The 21,917-nt window shown below is 40.9% G+C and overlaps 2 protein-coding genes across 5 annotated transcripts; both read left to right on the top strand.

Annotated features, from left to right (window-relative positions):
• The first annotated feature begins 506 nt into the window (after positions 1 to 506).
• Positions 507 to 1,812, top strand: LOC120442985 (lymphocyte antigen 6G-like). Its single transcript, XM_039620484.1, has 3 exons — positions 507 to 642; positions 1,038 to 1,145; positions 1,271 to 1,812. Exons 1-3 carry the CDS (start codon positions 594 to 596, stop codon positions 1,423 to 1,425), a joined length of 312 nt encoding a protein of 103 aa, XP_039476418.1. The 5' UTR covers positions 507 to 593; the 3' UTR covers positions 1,426 to 1,812.
• A 7,209-nt stretch (positions 1,813 to 9,021) lies between these two features.
• Positions 9,022 to 21,716, top strand: LOC120442967 (lymphocyte antigen 6G-like). 4 transcript variants are annotated; one of them, XR_005615024.1, is made up of 7 exons: positions 9,022 to 9,450; positions 9,545 to 9,656; positions 9,960 to 10,025; positions 10,418 to 10,628; positions 15,028 to 15,177; positions 20,800 to 20,907; positions 21,034 to 21,716. XR_005615024.1 is itself a non-coding variant. In XM_039620383.1 (3 exons), exons 1-3 carry the CDS (start codon positions 15,129 to 15,131, stop codon positions 21,186 to 21,188), a joined length of 312 nt encoding a protein of 103 aa, XP_039476317.1. In that variant the 5' UTR covers positions 14,867 to 15,128; the 3' UTR covers positions 21,189 to 21,716. The 4 variants fall into 4 exon arrangements, 1 of the variants encoding a protein (XP_039476317.1); XR_005615023.1 differs by having other exon boundaries at positions 9,026 to 9,656; XR_005615025.1 differs by having other exon boundaries at positions 9,037 to 9,656; positions 10,584 to 10,628.
• The last annotated feature ends 201 nt before the right edge of the window (positions 21,717 to 21,917 follow it).

A 21,917-nucleotide genomic window follows, 5' to 3' on the forward strand; every position in this document is an offset into this window, starting at 1 on the left:
ATGTTTTTTAATCAATTTTACACTTTTATCAACTTAATTTGTAATTATTAAGCATCTCTCTATCACAGAAACATATGAAATAAACAACTTTATTTTAACTGTCTCAGGGACAGTTACAAACAGTTCAATAATGACTTACGGTATATAACCAGCTGGTGAGGAAACTGAAATGAACACTTTATATATTTTTTGTTTAATAATTGAAACTTTAGGTCAAAAAAACAACTGTTTGTAGTTTTAAAGATATGTAGAATACAGCAGGCTTTAAAGGAGTCATTTCCTGGTTAATTTTGAGGCATAGAAAACAGACAACTCTCCCAAAGGGCATAAAACCGCCCCAGTAATTTCTAATGTGTTTGAAACTGTGTTCTTTTTTATTTCTATATCATGTGGATTAAGATGCTACACATGCTTAGCTGCCGATCCTAAATCCTGCACAGACACCACAGCTTGTGCTGACAGTGTTGTCACTTCAGGGGGCGTGGTTATATGGATCACTTGGTAGGAGGCTCTCTGAAGAAATACAAAAGCTCAGGTTCTGAAATCAAACTAGAAAGTTGAGCTGAGAAAGTAAGGATTAACAGGAGCTTTTCATGATGCAGCTTTATGCAGCTCTGATCCTGTGTGTGACTCTGTCTGCAGGTAAGAAAAATGTATTGATGCTTAAAGGTAAAAATTAAATAGTTTAACAATTCAATAAAGTTATATAAACAGCCTGTGATGAAACAGAAATGAACACTTTATATATTTGTTATTTAATCATTGAGACTTTAATTTTAAAAATAAGTGTTTGTGGTTTTAAAGATATGTAGAATACATCAGACTTTAAAGGAGTCATTTCCTGTTTAAGAAAAACATACAAACATATTTACTTATTTTGTGGTCAGTAGGGGAAATATTTTCCAGACTGAGAAGACTTCTTAAGATTTCACTTCTTATATATGACCCAATTTCTGGCAACTCTCTCAAAGGGCATAAAAAAAAAACTCCCAATAATTTCTAATGTGTGTGAAATTGTGTTCTTTTTATTTCTGTAGCATGTGGATTAAGATGCTACACATGCAGAGCAGCCGATCCTAAATCCTGCATAGACACCACATCTTGTCTTCCTGGCTTCGAGCGTTGTTACTCTCTCAAAGTAGTAGGTGAGATGTTATCTCATATCAGAAGCTCTGTCTAAAACTAAACACAAATGCTGAATGTCTGCTGGCTCTTGTTCACATCATGTTTTGTGAAGTTCTTTCTGAGAGTTTCCCCTCATGTCTTACAGGTCTTAATGCAGTTACAAAGGGCTGCCTGAACAGTGCAGCATGTGTTTGGCCTATGTCTTGCTGTGAAGGGAACCTGTGTAACAGCGCTATTCCAACTGGTCCCAGTGCCATCCTGCTGCTGGTATCTTCAGCCATCCTCAAATTTCTTTTCTGAGGCTGAGGAATGATGTTGTTTCCCTGCTGCACTGTGTTCCAATTCTATTTTGTATCAGTAGGGAAGAAATAAACAACTTTGAAGTGCCTGAAATAAAACTGTTATTGCTATTTTCATCTGTCATTCAGGAAAGTTCAGGGTTTGACCTATCAAAATACTGTATTGCATGAATTTAATGTTTTCCAAAGCAAATAAAAATGCAAACAGACATTTGCATATTTTGAATACTTTGAACTGTGTTTGGGAATATGCCAGAGTCTTTATTTAATTTTACTACAGCTAATGAAGCTCAGAGCACAGGTAGGCTGCTGTGTGATGTATTTGTTTTTAACCAAAATAAAAGGGAACCAACTTAATGTCACTTAAAAGTCAAGTAGCCTATTTCTTTGTGTACTTCAACAGGAACTCAACATTAAGGAAGTCACATCATAATTATGTCCTAAATCCAAAAGTCGTTTAACAGTTTTTAGTTAGCTGTGTTATCTCTAAGATCAGATCACAGCAGCACACTGGTTGTTATCACTGTTTTGCCTCACAGTAAGGATGTCCTGTGTTTGACTCCACCATTTGGCCGGGGCTTTTGGGTTTGGAGTTTGCATGTTGGGCATCCCTGTCTCTGGCCTAACAAAGGCTGGGATAGGCTTACAGAAAAAGAAATGCTGTTCCTCTTTCTTACATTATAATATAACTATGTAGTCCACATAATAGTTTTAGGGTGATGGGCTGCTTGGAGAGACACTTTGGAGATTTTAAAGGATACAGTGCTCTTTGGATTATTTGGGTCCTTCCTGATTTCTTTTTCTTGTTTTTTTGGTTTGTTTGTTTTTTGTACCTTTTCAAACCTTAATGTTTCAGATCATCAAATTATTTTAGAAAATCCTGCAATTTTGTAAAATTTTGGGGAAAAGGGAAATTTTAGGAAAAAGGAATTTAGGAATCCTTGCAGATTATCAGGTTTGGGTGTCTATAGTGAAACTGAACTTATCTTTAAAAAAAATCTGGTTAATCACTATCAATGTATTATTTAATAAGGGGGAAGTTACTTTTTCACATAAGGGCAGGTAGGTTTGGATAAATGCATTAAAAACCGTATTTGGTATTTGCTGACGTTAACTTTTTCTAATATAAAAATGTATTTATTTTTGTTTTGAAACATTTAGGAGTGATGCATGCAACAACAAAATAAAAAATAGTCAGTAAGGGAGGAAATACTTGTTCATAGCACTGTATACTTAATCCAGGAAACTGGTGGATTCAAGTAACCTGGGTAGAAATGCAGCGCACCGGCGCTGGTGTGTTCGGCCCTTGACTGTAATGTTGTCTGTGACGTGGCCTATGCAACCATGAGTAGCAACGTCCATTTACAGTATTGGTAATGTCATGTGTACCCACCAGGGGAGGCAGTGTGGAGCCATAAATTTAAAGCCTAGCTAACTTTATATGCTAAGGCTGCAAAAAGTTATTAAGTTGATCAGGTAACTTGATGATATTTTTATTTGTGCTGCTGCATTTCTTCTGTAGCGTCATCACCACATAAACACGACATTTGCGACTAAAAATAGACCTGTGGTAGGAACTTATCTAGGAGCATGCGTGTGAATAAAAATTATGGCAGCATTAAGCTCAGGCAGGCCCCAGTTTTTAAACAAAATGAGTGATGACAGTAGCATTGAAGATGATGCTGTCATTGTTTAACATAGAACTGGGCTCTCTCTGCTTGATTTCTTATGATGTATTAGAGTAATTGTCAGGGTCTGACGGTCCCCTACCGGTCAACCTGCCTGTGTTGTGTGTGTATGTTTTTCCTGTCTCTTTCACATTGAACAATTGAACATTGAACAATTGAACATTGAACAATTGTAGCCTTTATCACTGTAAATAAACGCACTGTTGTTCATTCAGAGCTCCGTGCCAGGGTCCACTCATTCACGTCCCGTGACAGAATACTCCAGCAGGCCTTGGACCCAGCGAACTCATCCCCCGTCCAGCGTGAACTCTTGGTTCACGGAGAGGTTTTGGAATGCCACAAGAAAATGATGAGACACTTCGTTAAGGAAAAGATGGCATTACGTAAGGTGGTATCGGACCTACAAGGTATGTTGCTCACTACATTAGGCACCCCTGCTAACGCTCCTCCACCTAATTCATTACTAAATGCTGCTGCTGCCTGTCCTCTACCACCTTCGCTGCCACCACCCCAGCAGGAACACATTATGCCAGTCCCGGAAAAATTCGATGGAGGCCTGGCTAAGAGCAGGGTTTTTTGACACAATGTTCTTTAATCTTCAGGCAGGCGACACAAGCTTATGGCTCTGATTGTTCAAAAATTACTCCAATGGTGGAATTAATGATGGGTCGGGCGTTGCAGTGGGCACAAGCAGTTTTGAATGTTCAACCTAACATCTCTTATCAGGATTTCTTGAGCAAATTCCATTGTGTTTTTGACAAGGGGTCAAACCCGGACTGTGCGGCTAATCGTTTTTTTACCCTGAAGCAGGGACGGAGGAGTGTGGTGGATCTCTCTGTGGATTTCTGGATCCTGGCCGAGGAGGCGGCATGGGCGGAGATTGGGCTTCGGGGAGGCTTCCTGAACTGTCTGAATGAAAAAATTAAACGTGAGTTGGCAAAAAAAGAGCTACCCAAAACTTTAAATGCATTGGTCAATATGTGTATTCAGCTTGATGACCATATGACAGAGTTTGGGAGACGATCTGGAGAGGGACGGCGGGTGGCAGGGGGCGCTAGCGCTCTGATGGGATTACCTTCTGCTGAGTGGAGAGAAGAAGATGATAAAGAGCCAGTGGAGGAGGAGGAGCAGCCGATGCAACTTGGATGGGCTCGGTTCAGTGCCGCTAGCTGGAGAAGACTGTGCATGGGTGAGTGTTTTGTGTGTGGGAAAAGGGGACACTTTGCTGATACGTGCCCGAAGCGGGTAAAAGAGTCCGCCCGTCAGTAGTGGTGGGAATACTGACAAGTGTCTCCGCTAACATTACTCCCCACCTCAGATGCTCGGCCAAATTGATTTTCCTGTTCCTCATTCAACCGTGCAGCGCACTAATCGATTCTGGGGCTGAGCAGAGTTTTTTTTTAATGAATTGCTAGCCTACAAATTGGGTCTACCTATTGTCGCCCTTTCTGAAACTCTCCAAGTCTAATGGAAGCCCCCTGACTACAGTTACTCATTGCACTGAAAATTACTCTGTCCCTACAGTAACCAAACTGAGCAGATCTGTCTCTTTCTCTTTAAATAGCCGGATGCTACTCTAGTGTTAGGCTATCCCTGGCTCCAACAACATAACCCACAGATCGACTGGGCTAGCCGGAGCATCACCGGGTGGGGCACTAATTGCCATGAACAGTTTCTGCGCTCCGCCAGTCCGAGTGCGATTGTCACCAGCTCCGCGGAGCCAGTCGCCCTCTCTGACCTGTCGGCAGTTCCACCGGAGTATCATGATTTGGCCCAAGTGTTTAGCAAGGAGAAAGCTTCCTCTCTGCCGCCCCACCAGCCGTACGACTGTGGGATTGATTTAATCGCCGGCGCCCCGTTACCTACCAGTTGGCTTTACAGCATTTCCAAACCTGAGTGGGAGGTTATGGAACGTTGCACCATAGATTCTCTGGTGGCCTGCATAATCCGGCCCTCCACGTCACCCATGGGCAGTGTTGGGCAAGTTACTTTGAAAAAGTAATTAATTATAGTTACTAGTTACTTCTTCAAAAAAGTAACTGAGTTAGTAACTGAGTTACAAGATTCTAAAAGTAATTAATTATTTGAAAAGTAACTATAAAAAACTTTTAAAAACTTAAAAATGTTTAACACTCTGGGGGCCAGGTTATAATTGGCCATTTTTAACTACTTTTGATTTTCCCTCTACATTTCACCTTTAAAAACTACTTACTTTGCCTTGTTTGGTATCATCCTTTTCAGCACAACCTCACATGTCTGAACTTACAGTTATGTTTTCATTTTGACATACTGTATTAACACAATTGATTTAAAATCAGACAAAAAACATAAAACCTGAGTAGAAAAAGTTATATTTTTTACTGTAACAACCACAAACATGTTTATTGAATCATATTTTATAACTTTAAATGCAAATATAAATGGTCAATTTTAAAATCCTATGCACAAGTTTTGCAAACAACAAAATTATTTGCAGCCATTTAACTTTTATCTTTTTTTAAATAACCATTTCAAACTATTTACATAACAATCAGGTGTTCTGCATTAAATAAGATGCCACACAAATTATTTGTGCCACTCCAAAAAAATAATTTCTGTCCACTATAAAGGAGAACAGTGGCGGTCCTAGCCTGTTTGGCGCCTGGGCGAACACCCCTCTGACCCCCCCACACACACACACACACACACATGAAGAGAGACTATGCATTGTATGCAAACGGCTACTAAACAGACATAATTCGTCATACAATGAGAACAGGACAAATCAACAATTGACACTGACTAATTAATATTATATTATTGTATATATTGTTTGGAGTTTAGTCTGTTACTGTTACTATTTTTACCATTTCTTCTTGGAGGAACTGTAACCCACATAATTTCCTTAGGGATTAAGAAAGTATTCTGATTCTTAATGTTTTAGGATACATGACCTGCCATTATCCAATGACACATCTGCTTACCTGTATCTTTTGCTCGTTTCTCCTTGTAGGAGCCACAATTAAATGTATTGAATTTTAATGATCACTGGGTTTTCATTTGTTTGGTTGCTATGGTGATGTGTAACGGGAGTCACGTGGGCGGTAGCGGTGACATTAAGAGGGCGTTGTCAGTCTGTCATTCACTGGTTTGATTTTGACAGAGAGGAGGGCTGGGTAGCTGTAGTTTTTGTTGACCGCAGCACAACGAGTTTCCCCTTGTTGCTTTAGAGCCTGTGATGTTTTAAGAGTTTGAATTGCGAGCCGATCACATTGCTCTGTAAACTTTTCAAGCACTTTAACCCTGGAGAACCCATGGGGTCAGAGCCGACCCCATTGGTTTTCTAGGGAAACATTTGACCCCATGGGTTCTCCATAATAAACAAGCAAGCAATTCCACCTCTCGCATTATTGCGTAAAGTTGACAGCGCGTCAGGCAAATAGGCTCAGTCCCCAGCCTCTAGCGACTGTGGAAGTCGCTACACTCCTCCTCTTCTTTTCTCTTTTTAAAACTTTAAAACGCAGGTTGTGTGTGAGACTTTAAATCAACAAAATATAAAATATACATTTTAAACTGTTATTGATCCCTTTACCCCGAGTCCTAAAGTGTATATTTATTTTCTTACTCTTCTTATATTTATTGTTCGTTTACTTGCACTGCTGTAACTGGAGCCTCGTCGTCTCGTCTCTCTATATACTGTACTGTATGTAGCGGAGATGACAAAGTTTACTTTGACTTCAGCAGCGAGCAGGCGCACCGAGGGCTCTCGCGCTCGCTGCGGCGTATAGAATTTTGAAAAAAACATCGGTGCAAATTATAAGTCTGTATCATTATGTCTGGTGTTTTCGTGTTTGTTGGTTTGTTTTTATTTTGTTTTATTTTGCGAGTTGGTCATTTTTTCTGCTCCAGCCAGCCAGAGAATCCCCGCCGCCCGCCCTCTCCTCCTGTGTCAAGCAGCAGGCGCACCTCGCAAACGGAGGCGCCCTTACTCCCAGCAAATGGGCGATAGAAAACCGATCGGTGCCTATGACATTCCCAATATGCGCTGGCATGATGTCGGGGCAGCATGAGTACGAGCAATTTTTTTTTTTTTTTGCCGATGCCCGTGATGCCGCCCCCCACCACGATGCCGCCCCGGGCAACCGCCCGTGTCGCCCGTATCTAAAACCGCTACTGAAGGAGAACATCACAGCCTGATACCTGCAGGTCTGACAGCAGCAGGTGTATCACTCCTCTTGTTTTCTACCTGGAGACAGCAGTTGCCTCATTGTTCTGACACACAACACAAAACTATCTACAACACTACACACTAACTACACAAGACAACACATTAACTACACACTCCAAACACGCTAAACGTCACAAATCTCTCACATCTCAAAACTTGCTCTCTCTCTTTTTCTGCTGTCTTTCTCTCTCTCTCTCTTTCTCTCTCCCCGTCACTCCTAAAACTTCCCCCTCTTCCTAAACAAACAAATGTCATGTTGCCATATCATTTTTTGATTGGTCGACATTTTTCCACCAACACAAACGGGCTGTTTTTTGTTTTGTTTTTTAATTTTTTGGTCATAAGCAGAGAGTGCTTGCTAGCGATGTCCTTAGACGTTAAACGTGACGAAAGTAGTCAGGAAAAAACACCGCGTATATATTGTTTATCATGACTCTGGTTTTACATGGCCTAGCAGCACAATTTAAAAACTGGTATATATCACCTTGTTGCTTTGTCACCTTAAAGTGGTCATGTGATTGGCTTACCACGACTACTTTATTCTTCCTCAGTCAAACAGCAGCACTCATGCGATTGTTTTGCCCCCTAGCTCCAGGTGTTGTGCCAAAAAGTGATTGTCGGGCTTCAACCGTCTGTTTGTTGAAAAATAGTAAAGCACCGCACCACATTTTCTTGTTAGTAACGGCGTTGTAACGATAGAAATAGTAATTAGTTAGATTACTCGTTACTGAAAAAAGTAACGCCGTTAGTAACGCCGTTACTTATAATGCCGTTATTCCCATCACTGCCCTTGGGCTTGGGATTTTTCTTCATCGAGAAAAAGGATAAACTGCTTCGGCCTTGCATAGATTTCTGGGGCCTGAACAAGATCACGGTAAAGAACAAATACCCTTTGTCTTTGCTTGCCTCTGCCTTTGAGTTCCTCCAGGGTGCCACCGTCTTCTCCAAGCTTGACCTCAGTATCGTCTACCACCTGGTACAGATCCGCGACGGTGAGGAATGGAAGACGGCGTTTAACACTTATCTCGGGCACTTTGAATATCTGGTCATGCCATTTGGACTCACCAGCACTCCTGACGTTTTCCAAGCCTTGATTAATGATGTGTTGCGGGACTTCATTAACCATTGTGGTTTTGTTTACCTAGCTCACATCCTCATCTTCTCCTGGAACCAGGCGGAGCATGTGAAGCATGTGAGGCTCCTGCTGCAGCGCCTGTTGGAGAATCGCTTGTTCGTTAAGGTGGAAAAATGTGAGTTCCATGTACCTACTGTCTCATTCCTAGGATTCATTGTCAAGCAAGGGCAGCTGCGTGGAGACCCGGCTAAGGTTAGAGCAGTAGTCGAGTGGCCGGAACCCAAGACCCGCAAGAAGTTGCAGAAGTTCCTTGGGTTTGCTAACTTCTACTGGCGTTTCATTCGCAGTTTCAGCAAAGTTGTTTTGCTTTTGACTGACCTCACTTCTCCCAAGCAGCCTTTTCAGTGGTCTCCGAGCGCCCAGCAGGCCTTTGACCGGCTTAAGCACCTGTTTTCGTCAGCCCGGTATTGGTGCAGGCTGACCTCAACCGTCCCTACTTTGTGGAAGTAGGCGCTTCAGATTCGGGCGTTGCGGCCGTCCTCTCATAACAGGTGGAAGGTAAAATGCATCCATGTGTCTCTTTCTCCCAGCGTTTGTCTTCCGCAGAATGGAATTATGATGTTGGGGACCGGGAGTTGCTCGCCATCAAGCTGGCCCTGGAGGAGTGGCAGCATTGGCTGGAGGCGGGCGAGAACCCTGTGGTGGTGTGGACAGATCACAAGAACTTGGCGTATCTCCAAGCAGCGAAGCATCTCAATGCTCGGCAAGCCAGGTCTGTTTTTTACCTGTTTCAATCTCATTATTACATACATGCCTGGGTCCCACAACACCAAAGCAGACGCACTGTCACGCCAGTTCGCACCGGATCCCGATGATGAGGGAATCAGCCCATCCTCCCGCCTTCGTGTTTTGTTGGAGCTTTAATGTGGGAGATAAAGAAGCTCATAAGGGAGCAGGAACCCGACCCAGGAACAGGCCCAGAGGGCAAGCTGTTTGTCCCTGCATCAGAGTAGGGTGCTCCAGTGGGCCTACACCGCACATTTCGGCTGTCATCTGGTTAGGAACCTCACCATCACTTTCCTTCAGCAATCCTTCTGGTGGCCTACTCTGATGCAGGGAGTATGTCGTTGACTGTCCTGTGTGTACTCAGAATAAGGCACCGAATTCGCCTCCTGCTGGCCTCCTGCAACCACTCCCCATGCCCAAGTGACCCTGGTCGCACATTGCACTGGACTTTGTCACCGGACTGCCCCCGTCATCAGGTAACACTTTTTCAATTCTCACCATCATTGACTGGTTTTCTAAGGCTGTCCACTTTGTTGCCCTGCCGAAGCTTCCATCTGCCCTGGAGACTGCTTGGCTTCTTACCTAGCACGTGTTCAGTCTCCACGGTATTCCTCGTGACATCGTCTCTGGCCCAGGTCCGCAGTTCACATTCCAGGTCTAAGAAACTTGCTCCTCGGTTTATTGAACCCTTTCCTGTGCAAGTGGTTTTGAATCCAGTGACTGTCCAGTTGGCCCTGCCACGTAACATGAGAATTCATTATGTCTTTCATGTCTCCCAGGTGAGACCAGTCCGGACCAGCCCGTTGTGCCTGCCCCCTGGGTCCCCACCATCTCTGACAAGTTTGGTAGGTCGCCGGGAGGCTCCCGTTAGAAGGGGGGGTACTGTCAGGGTCTGACGGTCCCCTACCTGTGTGTGTGTGTGTGTGTGTGTGTGTGTGTTCCAGTCTCTTTCCTTTCTCTCTGTCTCGGGGGCGATTGTTTACGGAGGTCGCCTGGCAACGAGTGACACTTGACCCGGAAGTACCGCTGCTCTAGAAGCCGCCACACCTGGGACTGATTCGGCATCCACCTGCCTTTAATTATCCACCATCTTAGGCAGAGCTATTTAATGGGTGGCCTACGACAGTCACTGCTGGAGTATTGCACTAAGCCGCTAGTGTTCTCGGACCATTTGTGTGGAGAAGTATTGCCTGCCAGAAAAGAGACTTACCGTTAGCTGTCCTTTGTGTGTGATTAGGAACAAAGAAGGAGAAGGATTATGAGCATGGGGAAAGAGGGAGGGAGGAACGGAGATTCACTGTCACGCACCACTTGAGCACGGGGAAGAGGACACCAATGCTCACTTGCACATTGAACAATTGTAACCTTTATCACTGTAAATAAACGCACTGTTGTTCATTCAGAGCTCCGTGCCAGGGTCCACTCATTCACCCCCGGTGACAGCAATGGTAAGTTCTAGTGTTATTATTAGTAGGTTTTGTTTAGTTAAAGTTTCATCAATGATCCCTTGTTTATGTGTCGTTTTCTGTTTCCTGTGTAAGTCTCTTGTCCTCTATGTATGATTTTTAGTTATGTGTGTGCCTTGTTCCCCTTATCTGTTTCCATGTTTCTCTCCTTGTGTATCATTCAGTCTCCCCAGTCTGTTATGTGTTTCATGTCTGCGTTTTCCATGTCATATTGTCAAGCTTGAGCTGTCAAGCTAGTGTTTTCACATTCTTTGGGTGATTATGTTTCCTGTTTTATTTTGACAGTCTTGTGTTTCCATGTTCAATGTGTTTAGTTTTGCTTCCCATGTGGCGTCATGTTCATTTGTGTCAGCTGTGTTCCCCGTGTGTTTCCACTTCCCTCGTTACCCTTCTGTGTATTTAAGTCCTCTGTCTTCCTTTGCTCAGTGTCAGGTGATCTGTTGTCTTTTGAGCCATGTCTCTATGTTCTAGTTATGTATTTATCCACACCAAGTTTCACATTTAGGGTTTTTCATGTTTATTTTTTTAGTTTTCCCAGTTTAGGTTACTGTTTATTTTTGTCTCAGTTCACCTTGTGCATTGCTTTGTATTTCTCCATTTGCCATAAAAAACGGCTCGCTTTAATATTAAGTTTGTTTCCACACTTTATTTGCTATCGCCTCTGTCAGTGCGCCCCAGGGTGGCTGTGGCTACAATGTAGCTTGCCATCACCAGTGTGTGAATGTGTGTGTGAATGGGTGGATGACTGGATGTGTAAAGCGCTTTGGGGTCCTTAGGGACTAGTAAAGCGCTATACAAATACAGGCCATTTATTGGGTCCTCTATTCTCTACTCCACACAGTCTGCATCTGCTGACTGTGACGAGGATGACAGGAGCTCATTGATTTTACCCATCGTGAAATGTCTCTTGTATGGCAAATTAGTACTGAAACATCTTTTTATAGGCCACCAGTTGGGACTGAACCAACTGACATTAACTGCACTAAATGGCATGATTGCTTTCGAATTACTACTTGATTTCAGTATTTGTCATGACTTTCCATGCCTTTTTATGCCTACCTCCCTTTCATTTATTCAATACTTTTCCCTGCGTCATTTCTCGTTACTGTACAAAATCTAACTTACAGACATCTAGGGTTTGATTAATTTGGGTGTGTGGATTGGATGGGTTGTTACTGACATCTGGTGAGAATGTCTTGTCAATAGCACCTTTAGAAATACATTTACTTTCTACGTGCTCTAGAAGACAGAAAGTGACGCTTGACATGTGTTTCTGAACATGAAAGCGCGAAATGATTATTTAACCACACTGAATTTCCTTGCACAAAAAGTAAAATCAAAATTTAAACATGAATTAACTAATTGCTGGGTCCTATCAGAGAAAGGTAGATTTTACATGCAATACAAATGGCGAAGTCAAGAAGAGAGCACTTCCAACTGCACAACCATTAGGCAAGTACCTGTGTATTCTGCTCACAAGAAATGGCCAAAAATATGTGGTTGTCTGTTCGAAACATTTTTGGTGTGGGGAACACGAACTTGATAACATAAGACACGCAGCATAAAACACATAAAGGGTGAGGGAAACTTAAATACAGGGGAAGAAAACACAAGAGGAATCTAATATACAAATGAACTTAGCTAACCTAATGAACTTAAACATAAACATCAAAAAAACAAAAATTAAAAAACTGGGTCAACAGATCCAGGAACATGACAGTTTTAAGAAAGGAACCTAAAGTTCTGGCACTGTGCTTAAAGCTATTGTTAATCATTGTTATTTACATGCTGGCTTGCCAAATAAATTAACAGTCAAAGTGCCCATCATGCATGATTATTTTTGTCAATAATCCATGGATGGCACCTGTGAGTCATATTAATACTGTTTCAAATGTTTTGCACTGTTAAAGGAACACTCTAAATTCAATATCAGACATCATCCCAGCCCAGCACTGAACAGCTGCTTTCATTCAGATCACCAAAATTACAAGGGTACCCAGATTTTTGCACAGCCTTTTTTTTCACATTTCATTTCATTTCCTACAACTAAATACTGCTTCACTAAAAATCTGTGTTCAGAAAACAACCCAGTACTGTTCACTGTTATCTTTTTCATTGCCAGCTGGCAGTTCAAAGTAACTGCATCTGTACACAGCAGATGACACTAAATTGTGTACAGACATGCTGTGCTGCCATCTTCAAATGTTGTTTCTCGTAGTTGTGTCAAACTTCTGACAAATTCCAAACATAGACAATAATTTTGCATGCCCGTCATGATTTGTACAGTGGTTTTGAGAATTTTCACCTCATGCCTTCATGGTTATAATGTGGTAAAAAAAGCGAAGGTGGAAACTACATGTGAAAAACCATTTAGTTTAATATTAAAATATAAGGTCAACAAGTCTGCCATTTTTTTTAAGTTGTTGCTGAATTTTATATTGATAAAAGTCTCAGATTACAGATCATTAGTTCAAGCCAGATCATGTGATGGTAATGCAATCTTAAATCCCCAAATTAAAACCCTTATACATGTCGGCCATAATATTTACAATAGATAGCTGCTGAATGGTTGCTGAAGCTTCTAGTTTTTCCAGTTTAAGTGTTATGGTAGTTATGGCTTTGAAGCATTCTACTTTTGTATTTGTGCACCTAACAATAATGCCCTGATTAAAAAGAAAAGGTAACTCCTTATCCTGAGAAAGATTAATAGAATAGAATAGAATAGAATGCCTTTATTGTCACTATACAGTTGTACAATGAGATACAGAGCATCTCCTACTCTGTGCAAACATGTAGAGGAGGAATTGGAACAGTATTAATAGAAAAAATATATAAAATGTACAAAGATACAATCTGGTGTAAAATAAAGTAAATATGTAAATAAATTCTGTTTTTGTATATACGTATATGTTCAGGTTATTGCACATAGAATTTAGTATTGTACAGTGGTGATTTATAAACGAAATGTTAAAATGGGGGCTGGGGGAGATGGGACTGTGTTTATCAGTGCATGTGTGAGTTAAGGGTGGTTGTGGCCTTTGGGAAGAAACTGTCTTTGATAATGTTTGTTGCTCTGCTGAGGCAGCGGGAGGAATAAATGTCCATCAGGGAGGGGAGAGGGCAGCCGATGATGTGCAGAGCTCTGTCATCTGACCTGAAGGCGGCGGCGCGGGCTTTGAGGAGTGAGCGGACCTGGCTGGTCATCCAGGGTTTTTGGTTTGGAAAAACCCGAATGCTTTTATGCTAATATGTTAGATTTAGGAACCCAATGAAGAGGAATACTGTTCCATAATTATGACTTTGTCCCAGGTTCAGGCTGCTAAATTCTGGAACAGGCATGGCAAGATGGCACATGCCTCTGTGAGAAGGCCTGTGCTTCTGTTGTTCACATTACACAACAGAAACGAAACCAAATGCTAAAGAAATGTATTTGTATAAACAGCTTTTACATGTATTCTAACATAAATTTTCCATCAAATGTTAATGTAACTACAGTATACTTTTACTTACAGAACTTATCAAGTACATATTGATAGATGTGAATATTAAAAGAGTTTAACAAAACGCTCACAATTTTTGTAATAATGCCGTAATACAACATTAATACACTTCACTTTGCTATATTTGTCCTTAAAACATTTTAAAGTAAAAATAAATCTGCTGCTCTAAGACCACTTTATATACACTTTTATATCATTTTTCATTTAAAACTACCCTGTGGTTGAACTACATAAAGTAGAGCATGATGGGAGTTTGTTTTACAATGAGAACTCTCTAAGACACACTTACGTCCTGTGCCTGTACACAAATAGACCACAACAGAAAAGTTCTAACAATTTGTTTAAAAAACAAACAGTTCAATTCAATTCAAGTCTATTTATATAGCGCCAAATCACAACAACAGTCGTCTCAAGGCACTTTATATTGCACAGTAGATCGTACAATAATAGATACTGTGAAAAGATTTTGTTTATTATTCAAATATGCTTTGCTTGTGATTGTGTAAACTCTGAATGACGATTCACCCTGATAAACATGAAGCCTTGCCTATGCTTATCATATGCCTGTGAAGACAAGTTCCTGTGTAAAGAGGAACGGAAAGTTCCACTTAAGCAGATGTTTAGTATAGTATGAACAGAACGTTTTAGCAAGATATGCATTTGTCTGTTAAGCAATCTGTATTCTTTAGCAAGATATGCATTTGCAATCTATATTCTGAGAACAGGCGGAGACTGCCTCCGCCCTGTTGAGTAACCTACATGCCTATATAACCTGCAATAAAGAAGAGTACTGGTGTGACTCTCATTAGAGACGTTCACCCCATGTACATGTGATTGATTATATTGTCTCGCTGTGTCTCTGTTTTACTTTCTGTTTTAAGACATACACACCCTGAGGTTCTCAGAACAAGCAGATTGAGCTTGAAAAGAAAGACTTAGCAGCAGCTTTCTCTCTCACAAGACTGATCAGCAATTTGAGTTCATGATGCAGCTTTATGGAGCTCTGATCCTGTGTGTGACTCTGTCTGCAGGTAAGAAGTTGGTCCTTTCTCTTTGATGTGTGTGTGTATATATATATATATATATATATATATATATATATGTGTGTGTGTGTGTATGTGTGTGTGTGTGTGTGTGTGTGTGTGTGTGTGTGTGTGTGTGTGGGTGGGAAGGTTACTTTTAAAATGTATTCCACTACAGATTACAGAATACATGCCCTAAAATGTATTTTGTAATGTATTCCGTTACGTTACTCCATGAGAGTAACGTATTCTGAATACTTTTGGATTACTTAATATATTATCATGTTTTTACAACTACATGAATGTGCTATTGCTGTGTGATTTATTACTATTGATAAAGGTTACTCGCCATACCAATACCAACTAGATTTTTAAATCTTAATATAAAATGAGTAACAGTAGGGTGGACATTAGGTAAGGCTGCACTTTTGCAGCGATCTCCTATAGAAAACTATTCCACAGCGTATATAAAACAGGTCAGAGTTTTTAAATGGACTAATAATGATGTAGAGTGTTGCTGCGAGTAACACAACAGCACAAAGTTGCAAAAGCGAGTGAGAATTAAAGAATTTGAGGAAAGCTATCTGGAGCATGTACAAACTGATTTTAATCTTTAATAGGGCTGTCAAAATTGAGAGCAAACAAAACAACTGCTGTATAATGCCCTCCGCTATCTTTGTTTAATTGGTCACATGAGTGCATCACATGACTAAAATTTGTCATTGTTTTAGAATAGGCTCTGGGTTCGCTATCCACACTAAGACGAGAAAACAGCTTTTCAAATGAATCTGCTTTGGAGGCGTTTTCAAAACGCTGCGTTTTCCTTGACTGAAAATGCTGTCTCGGTGTGGATGGAAGGCCAAAATGGAGAGAAAAGCGATGCGTTTTCAAACGAAAACGTATTAGTGTGGACATGGCCTTTGCTAGCGAGAGACAGAGAGAGGCGTTGAAAGGCTGCTCCAACGGAACTTATTGTTTTGGAGGAAAACACAAACACAGTGTACAGTCGAGTCTTAATAGTTTACAACTGGGCTACACTGCCCATGAGGGTACATTCTTTAGGACTATGCCTGTAACACTCTGCCTATTGCCTTCAGATTAAATATTTTTGAACAATAATTTAAAAAATATTTAAATCACGTCATTATGTGGGCATAAGTAGAATAACATAGGCGCGAGATTGAGACCCAGGCATTAGAGCCTCTTAATGTGTGTTTTTGTTTGGGTTTGCAATTACCAAAAATAGAGAGGGGACAGCCTAACATATGAAACGGGAAAAGACCACCGTGTAATCCCTTTATTTCAACAAAGTAACTGTATTCTGAATACCACCTTTTTAAAAGGTAACTGTAACAGAATACAGTTACTCATATTTTGTATTTTAAATACGTAATGCCAGTACATGTGTTCCGTTACTCCCCAGCACTATGTGTGTGTGTATATATGTATGTGTATATATGTATATGTTTTATATAGACAACCATTCGCACTCACATTCACACCTATGGGCAATTTGGATTAATCAATTAACCTATCCCCACAAACTGCATGTCTCTGGACGGTGAATATATAGTGTTTATTGACAGCGATACTGTCACAAGGTCGTTGCTTTGGGAATCTCTTAAAGCTTATGTGCGTGGGCAAATCATTTCTTTCTCTGCTTATTTCACTAAAGACTGCAAAGCCAAACTTCAAACTTTCACTACACAAATTTGTGACATAGACAGACAGGCTGTAGCTAATCCCACTCCTGATTTGCATAAAAGACGACTTGATTTGCAGACCGAATTTGATTTGCTTTCTACGGCAGATGCTGAGGGCCTTTTACTTCGTGCACACGTGACTTATTATGAACATGGTGATAAGCCGAGAAGGCTTTTGGCCCATCAGTTAAAATGTCAGGTGTCTTCTCAATTAATTTCTCAAATTAAAGATGCAGCAGGCAACTTGGTTTCTGATTCAAAAGAAGTGAATAAGGTGTTTAAGAAGTATTATTCCTCTATATATGAATCTGAATCCACTGTCTCTGAGGTCGATTCTTTTTTGAATGATCTTACAATGCCCACTGTTGATCCTGTTGTAGCTGAACAATTAGATACCCCTCTTAGGTTGGATGAAATTGTGCATGCAATCAAGACCATGCGCAATAGTAAGGTACTAGAACCTGATGGGTTTTCGGTTGAATTTTTTAAAACATTTATTGACAAGTTAGCCCCATTACTTCTTTCAGTGTTTAATGAATCTTTTGAATGCGGTCTACTGCCCCCTACATTGTCTCAAGCACTAATTACTGTTCTCCTAAAGAAGGGCAAAGATCCTATGTCTTGCACCTCGTATAGGCTTATTTCACTTCTGGATGTTGATGTTAAAGTCCTGGTTAAAATTTTAGCAATTTGCCTTGAAAAAGCTCTTCCTACTATTATTTCCAATAAATAGAATGGTTTTATTTAAGGCCGCCAGCTGTTCTTTAATGTTCGCACGCTTTTGAATGTAATTCTTTCCCAGCACTCGACCACTAATCCAGAAGTAGTTATTTCACTTGATGCTGAGAGAGCTTGGAGCTTGGCTTCGCGTGGAGTGGAGCTTTCTCTTTGCGGTCTTACAAAAATTTGGTTTCAAGGACCGATTCATTTCATGGATTTGATTGTTGTACAAGTCACCCCAAGCCAGTGTTTACACAAATGGTGTTTCCTCTGACTACTCTGCATTGTCGCACGGCACGAGGCAGGGCTGCCCCCTGTCCCCCCCTTTTTTTGCTATTGTAATTGAACCCCTATCTATAGCTTTGAAGTCCCTCCCTCATTTTCATGGTATTTCCCGGTCAGGTCTTGACTTAAAATTGTCTTTATATGCAGATGACCTGCTCCTATATGTTTCTGATCCCTTATCTAGTATAACATCGATTGTGTCTCTATTAAACAAGTTCGGCTCTTTGTCAGGTTATAAAATATAGCTTTATAAAATAAATCTTCTTAAGAGTGAATGTTTCCCTGTAAAGTCTTATACTTAAACAATCTGACATTCCTTTTAGACTTAGCCCCGCTAGCTTTAAATGTTTGGGAGTTAATGTGACTCGTACTTTGTCTTTTTTATGTTCTTCCAATTTCTCCCCTTTGATCACTCAAATTCAATCAGATTTCCAGAGATGGAATTCGTTACCTTTGTCCTTAATTATTCGGATTAATGCAGTAAAGATTAACATTTTGCCTCGATTGTTATTTTTGTTTCAGTGTATTCCTGTATTTTTGCCTAAAGCTTTTTTCAAAAAGTTAGATCATCTAGTTATATCATTTATCTGGAGAGGGAAATATCCCAGGGTGAGGAAATCACTGTCACAGAGACTGACATTTGATGGTGGTCTTGCCTTACCCTAACTTTTTATTTTACTATTGGTCTGCTCATATTTCACAAATTGACCCACTGGTTTGAATCTCAAGAACTGCTGTGGCGTAAACTGGAGCAACTGTCGTGCACTTCCTCCTCCTTAGAAGCTTTAGTGTCTTTTCTAATCTTTTCAGATCAACAATGGGAGAAAGCAGTATCCAATGTCGGTTATATTACGTCGTGTGCTAGGCTACAACTTATTTAGTTCATGGTATTGTACAGGGTTTACTATTCGAAGTCTCGTCTTTCCGAGATTTACCCATAAGCGGTGGCTCAGTGTGAGAGATGTCATGCCACCCAGTGTGACCCAAGTCACATGTTATTTCTGTGCCCAAGACTCCATGGCTTCTGGAGCCAGTATTCAGTTATTCTTTCCAAGGCTCTTGGGACCCAGGTCTGCATGGACCCTTTTTTAGCTGTTTTCGGGCTTCCAGTTAATACTGTTCTTACTAAGCCTACGCACTTCAAAATATTAGCCTTTACATCACTTTTGGCTAGATGTTGTATTTTACTCTTTTGGAAATCTTCAAAGCCACCTTCAGTTTCTTTTTGGGATGTCATTTCTTAAACTGCAAAAGGTAGGAGTAGCGGCAAAGGCCAAATATGGAGAGTTTTATTGTATCTGGGGCCCCTTTGTAAACTTTTTTTGTTTTTGTTTTGATTTTTATAATTATTATTTTTCAAATGCCAGACAGTCATAAAGCACATAGATACACATAAAAATGATAGTCTCTTCTTTTTCTTTTTTTATAACATTCAATAAACATAAATAACATAGATGGCATGAATACACCCGCTCCCTCCCAATAATTTAAAGGTGAATATGTTACAGAAAGATGGATTAACCCATACACACACACACACACACACACACACACACACACACACACACACACACACACACACACACACACACACACACACACACACACAAACACACAAACAAAAACAAACAAAAAACAAAAAAAGGAGAACCCCCCCCCAAAAAAAACCCCTTATGTGGCATATCGAGCGGCAAACGAACGCCACCAGGCTCGATCTTGTGCCCGGGCTTCAGCTTCTTCCAACGATATGTTCGATGTCTTTAGGTCTTGATGGAATGACCTTCGCCAGGTGTTGCGGGGGCGTCCTCGTGGTGTTTTAACGCCCAGGGTTGCCAGCGCATCACTGTTCTTGGAATCCATGCGGAGGATATGGCCGGCCAGTTGGAGTTTTTGGCGTGTGATGATGTTGTGAAGTTTGGCGCGCACTCCTTCGCAGGACCTCGTTGGTGATGTGGTCGGTGTAGCGGATCTTCAAAATCCGGCGAAGACATCGCTGCTGAAAGATGTCGAGCTTGGTGTTGATGCAGGCCGACACCTTCAAGTCTCGCTGGCACAAATGGCGGTTGGGATCACGATCGAATTAAGCAAGCAGAGTTTGATTTTGAGGGAGATGGTCGGGGAGGACCAGATCTTGTTCATCCTCCGAAATATCGCAGCCGCCTTTCCAGTGCGGCATTTAACATCCACCTCCACATCGCCGTCATGGGAAATCACGCTACCGAGGTAGGTGAATTTCTCCACTTCTTCTAGCTCCTGTGTCCCGATGTAGATCCCCGTCGTGGGTCCTTGGAGCTGGCGTGCATGATCTTCGACTTTTCAGAGCTGATCCTCAGGCCAATCTTGCCGGCTCCTCTTCTTAGATCGTCTTGTAAACTATTTCAAGTCATTAAACATTTTACCAGCTGATTAACATTATCAGCCCCCCTCTTTTTTTTTTTGGTGTTTCATTTTAATTTTATGTAAGCGTGTGTGTGAGTGTGTGTACTATTGTATCTGTTCGTGTCAGAAAAAACCCAAACAAATATGTGAGGGGAACAGATTGTATTGTAATTGTAACGACTAATGTATATTTCTCTCTCTCAATAAAAATATATTTTTTAAAAAAGACCTCTGCCAAGATCTGTGGCTGCAAATTGTGTGAGGCGGAGAGAGGACCGAACGTGGAAGACGCTAAGGACAAAATATAAAGTAGAGTGTAAGAAGTCAGAAGGAGAACACTAAAGAAAGAAACACTGAAACAAAACTAACGGAACATTAAGCACAAAAAGGCAACAACATACAAACATATTAACTTTGTATTGGGTAGAGGAACTATTCTCCAGACTAAGAAGACTTATTATTATTTCACTTCCTATGGAGCATGAAACAAAAACTCCCAATAATTTCTAATGTGTATAAAATTGTGTTTTCTTTATTTGTATAGCATGTGGATTAAAATGCTACACATGTGCAGCTGCAGATCCTAAATCCTGCACAGACACCACATCTTGTGCATTCATCTTCAACCGTTGTTTCTCTGGCAGAGTAGATGGTGAGTTGTTATCTCATATCACAAGCTCTATCCAAAAGTAAACACAAATGCTGAAGGTCTGCTGGATCTTAGTCACATCATATTTTGTAAAGTTCTTTCTGAGAGTTTTCCCCTCATGTCTTACAGGTCTTAATGTAGTTACAAAGGGCTGCCTAAACAGTGTAGCATGTGTTTGGCCTATGTCTTGCTGTGAAGGGGACCTGTGTAACAGCACTATTCCAACTGGTCCCAGTGCCATCCTGCTGCTGGTATCTTCAGCCATCCTCAAATTTCTTTTCTGAGCCTGTAGAATGATGTTGTTTCCATACTGCATTTTTTCGTATTCTATTTTGTACAACTAGAGAAGAAAATAAAGAAAATAAAAAACATAAAAATGCCATGATATGAAATAAAAATGTCATTGCTATTTTGATCTGTCATTTAAAGTAATCCTGTCACAGCCCTGGATCGGTGACCCAGTGTTTTATGTATTATTGTTATTTTATGATTTCTTCGTGGTTTGATTTCCAGTATTTAGTATGGGTTTAGTTCTGTGCCAGTCTGTTTCCTGTTTTACTTTGAAAGTTCGTGTCTCATGTTAGTGTGTCTGGTTTTGCTCCCTTGTCTCATTAGGTCTGATTTGTCTCAGCTGTGTTTACTTCCTGTCTCCCTGATTGCTCCCTCTGTGTATTTATGTCCTGTGTTTCTCTTTGTCAGTGTTGCGTTGTACCCTCATACTAGCCTGTGTTCTGGTTTTCATGCACAGTTTTTGGCTATCCCAGTTTAGGTTTTGTTTTGTCTTTTGCCAACAATAAAGTTGTTTAAGTTCACTTCCTGTTTTGGAGTCTGCGTTTGGGTCCTTTTCCTGCCTGCCTGCCCACAGAGCCATGACAAATCCACAGTCTGCCGTATTCACATACTTTATTGCTTGAATGTAAACTTTTCCTAAATCAATTATAAAGAGCACTTTGAAGATTTTTTTGAGAAATATTTTGGTTTATAAACTTTTCAGACCACTTTATATATACTTT

Source organism: Oreochromis aureus, linkage group 12 (genome assembly GCF_013358895.1).
Source record: "Oreochromis aureus strain Israel breed Guangdong linkage group 12, ZZ_aureus, whole genome shotgun sequence".
Taxonomy (NCBI): Eukaryota; Metazoa; Chordata; class Actinopteri; order Cichliformes; family Cichlidae; genus Oreochromis; species Oreochromis aureus.

What these genes read in the sequence shown, in the direction of transcription:
- LOC120442985 (XM_039620484.1), top strand. Translation starts at nt 594, where the DNA reads ATGATGCAGCTTTATGCAGCTCTGATCCTGTGTGTGACTCTGTCTGCA. An exon ending in GTGTGTGACTCTGTCTGCAG is followed by an intron (nt 643 to 1,037) that starts GTAAGAAAAATG and finishes TTATTTCTGTAG; the next exon opens with CATGTGGATTAAGATGCTAC. An exon ending in TTACTCTCTCAAAGTAGTAG is followed by an intron (nt 1,146 to 1,270) that starts GTGAGATGTTAT and finishes CATGTCTTACAG; the next exon opens with GTCTTAATGCAGTTACAAAG.
- LOC120442967 (XM_039620383.1), top strand. Translation starts at nt 15,129, where the DNA reads ATGATGCAGCTTTATGGAGCTCTGATCCTGTGTGTGACTCTGTCTGCA. An exon ending in GTGTGTGACTCTGTCTGCAG is followed by an intron (nt 15,178 to 20,799) that starts GTAAGAAGTTGG and finishes TTATTTGTATAG; the next exon opens with CATGTGGATTAAAATGCTAC. An exon ending in TTTCTCTGGCAGAGTAGATG is followed by an intron (nt 20,908 to 21,033) that starts GTGAGTTGTTAT and finishes CATGTCTTACAG; the next exon opens with GTCTTAATGTAGTTACAAAG.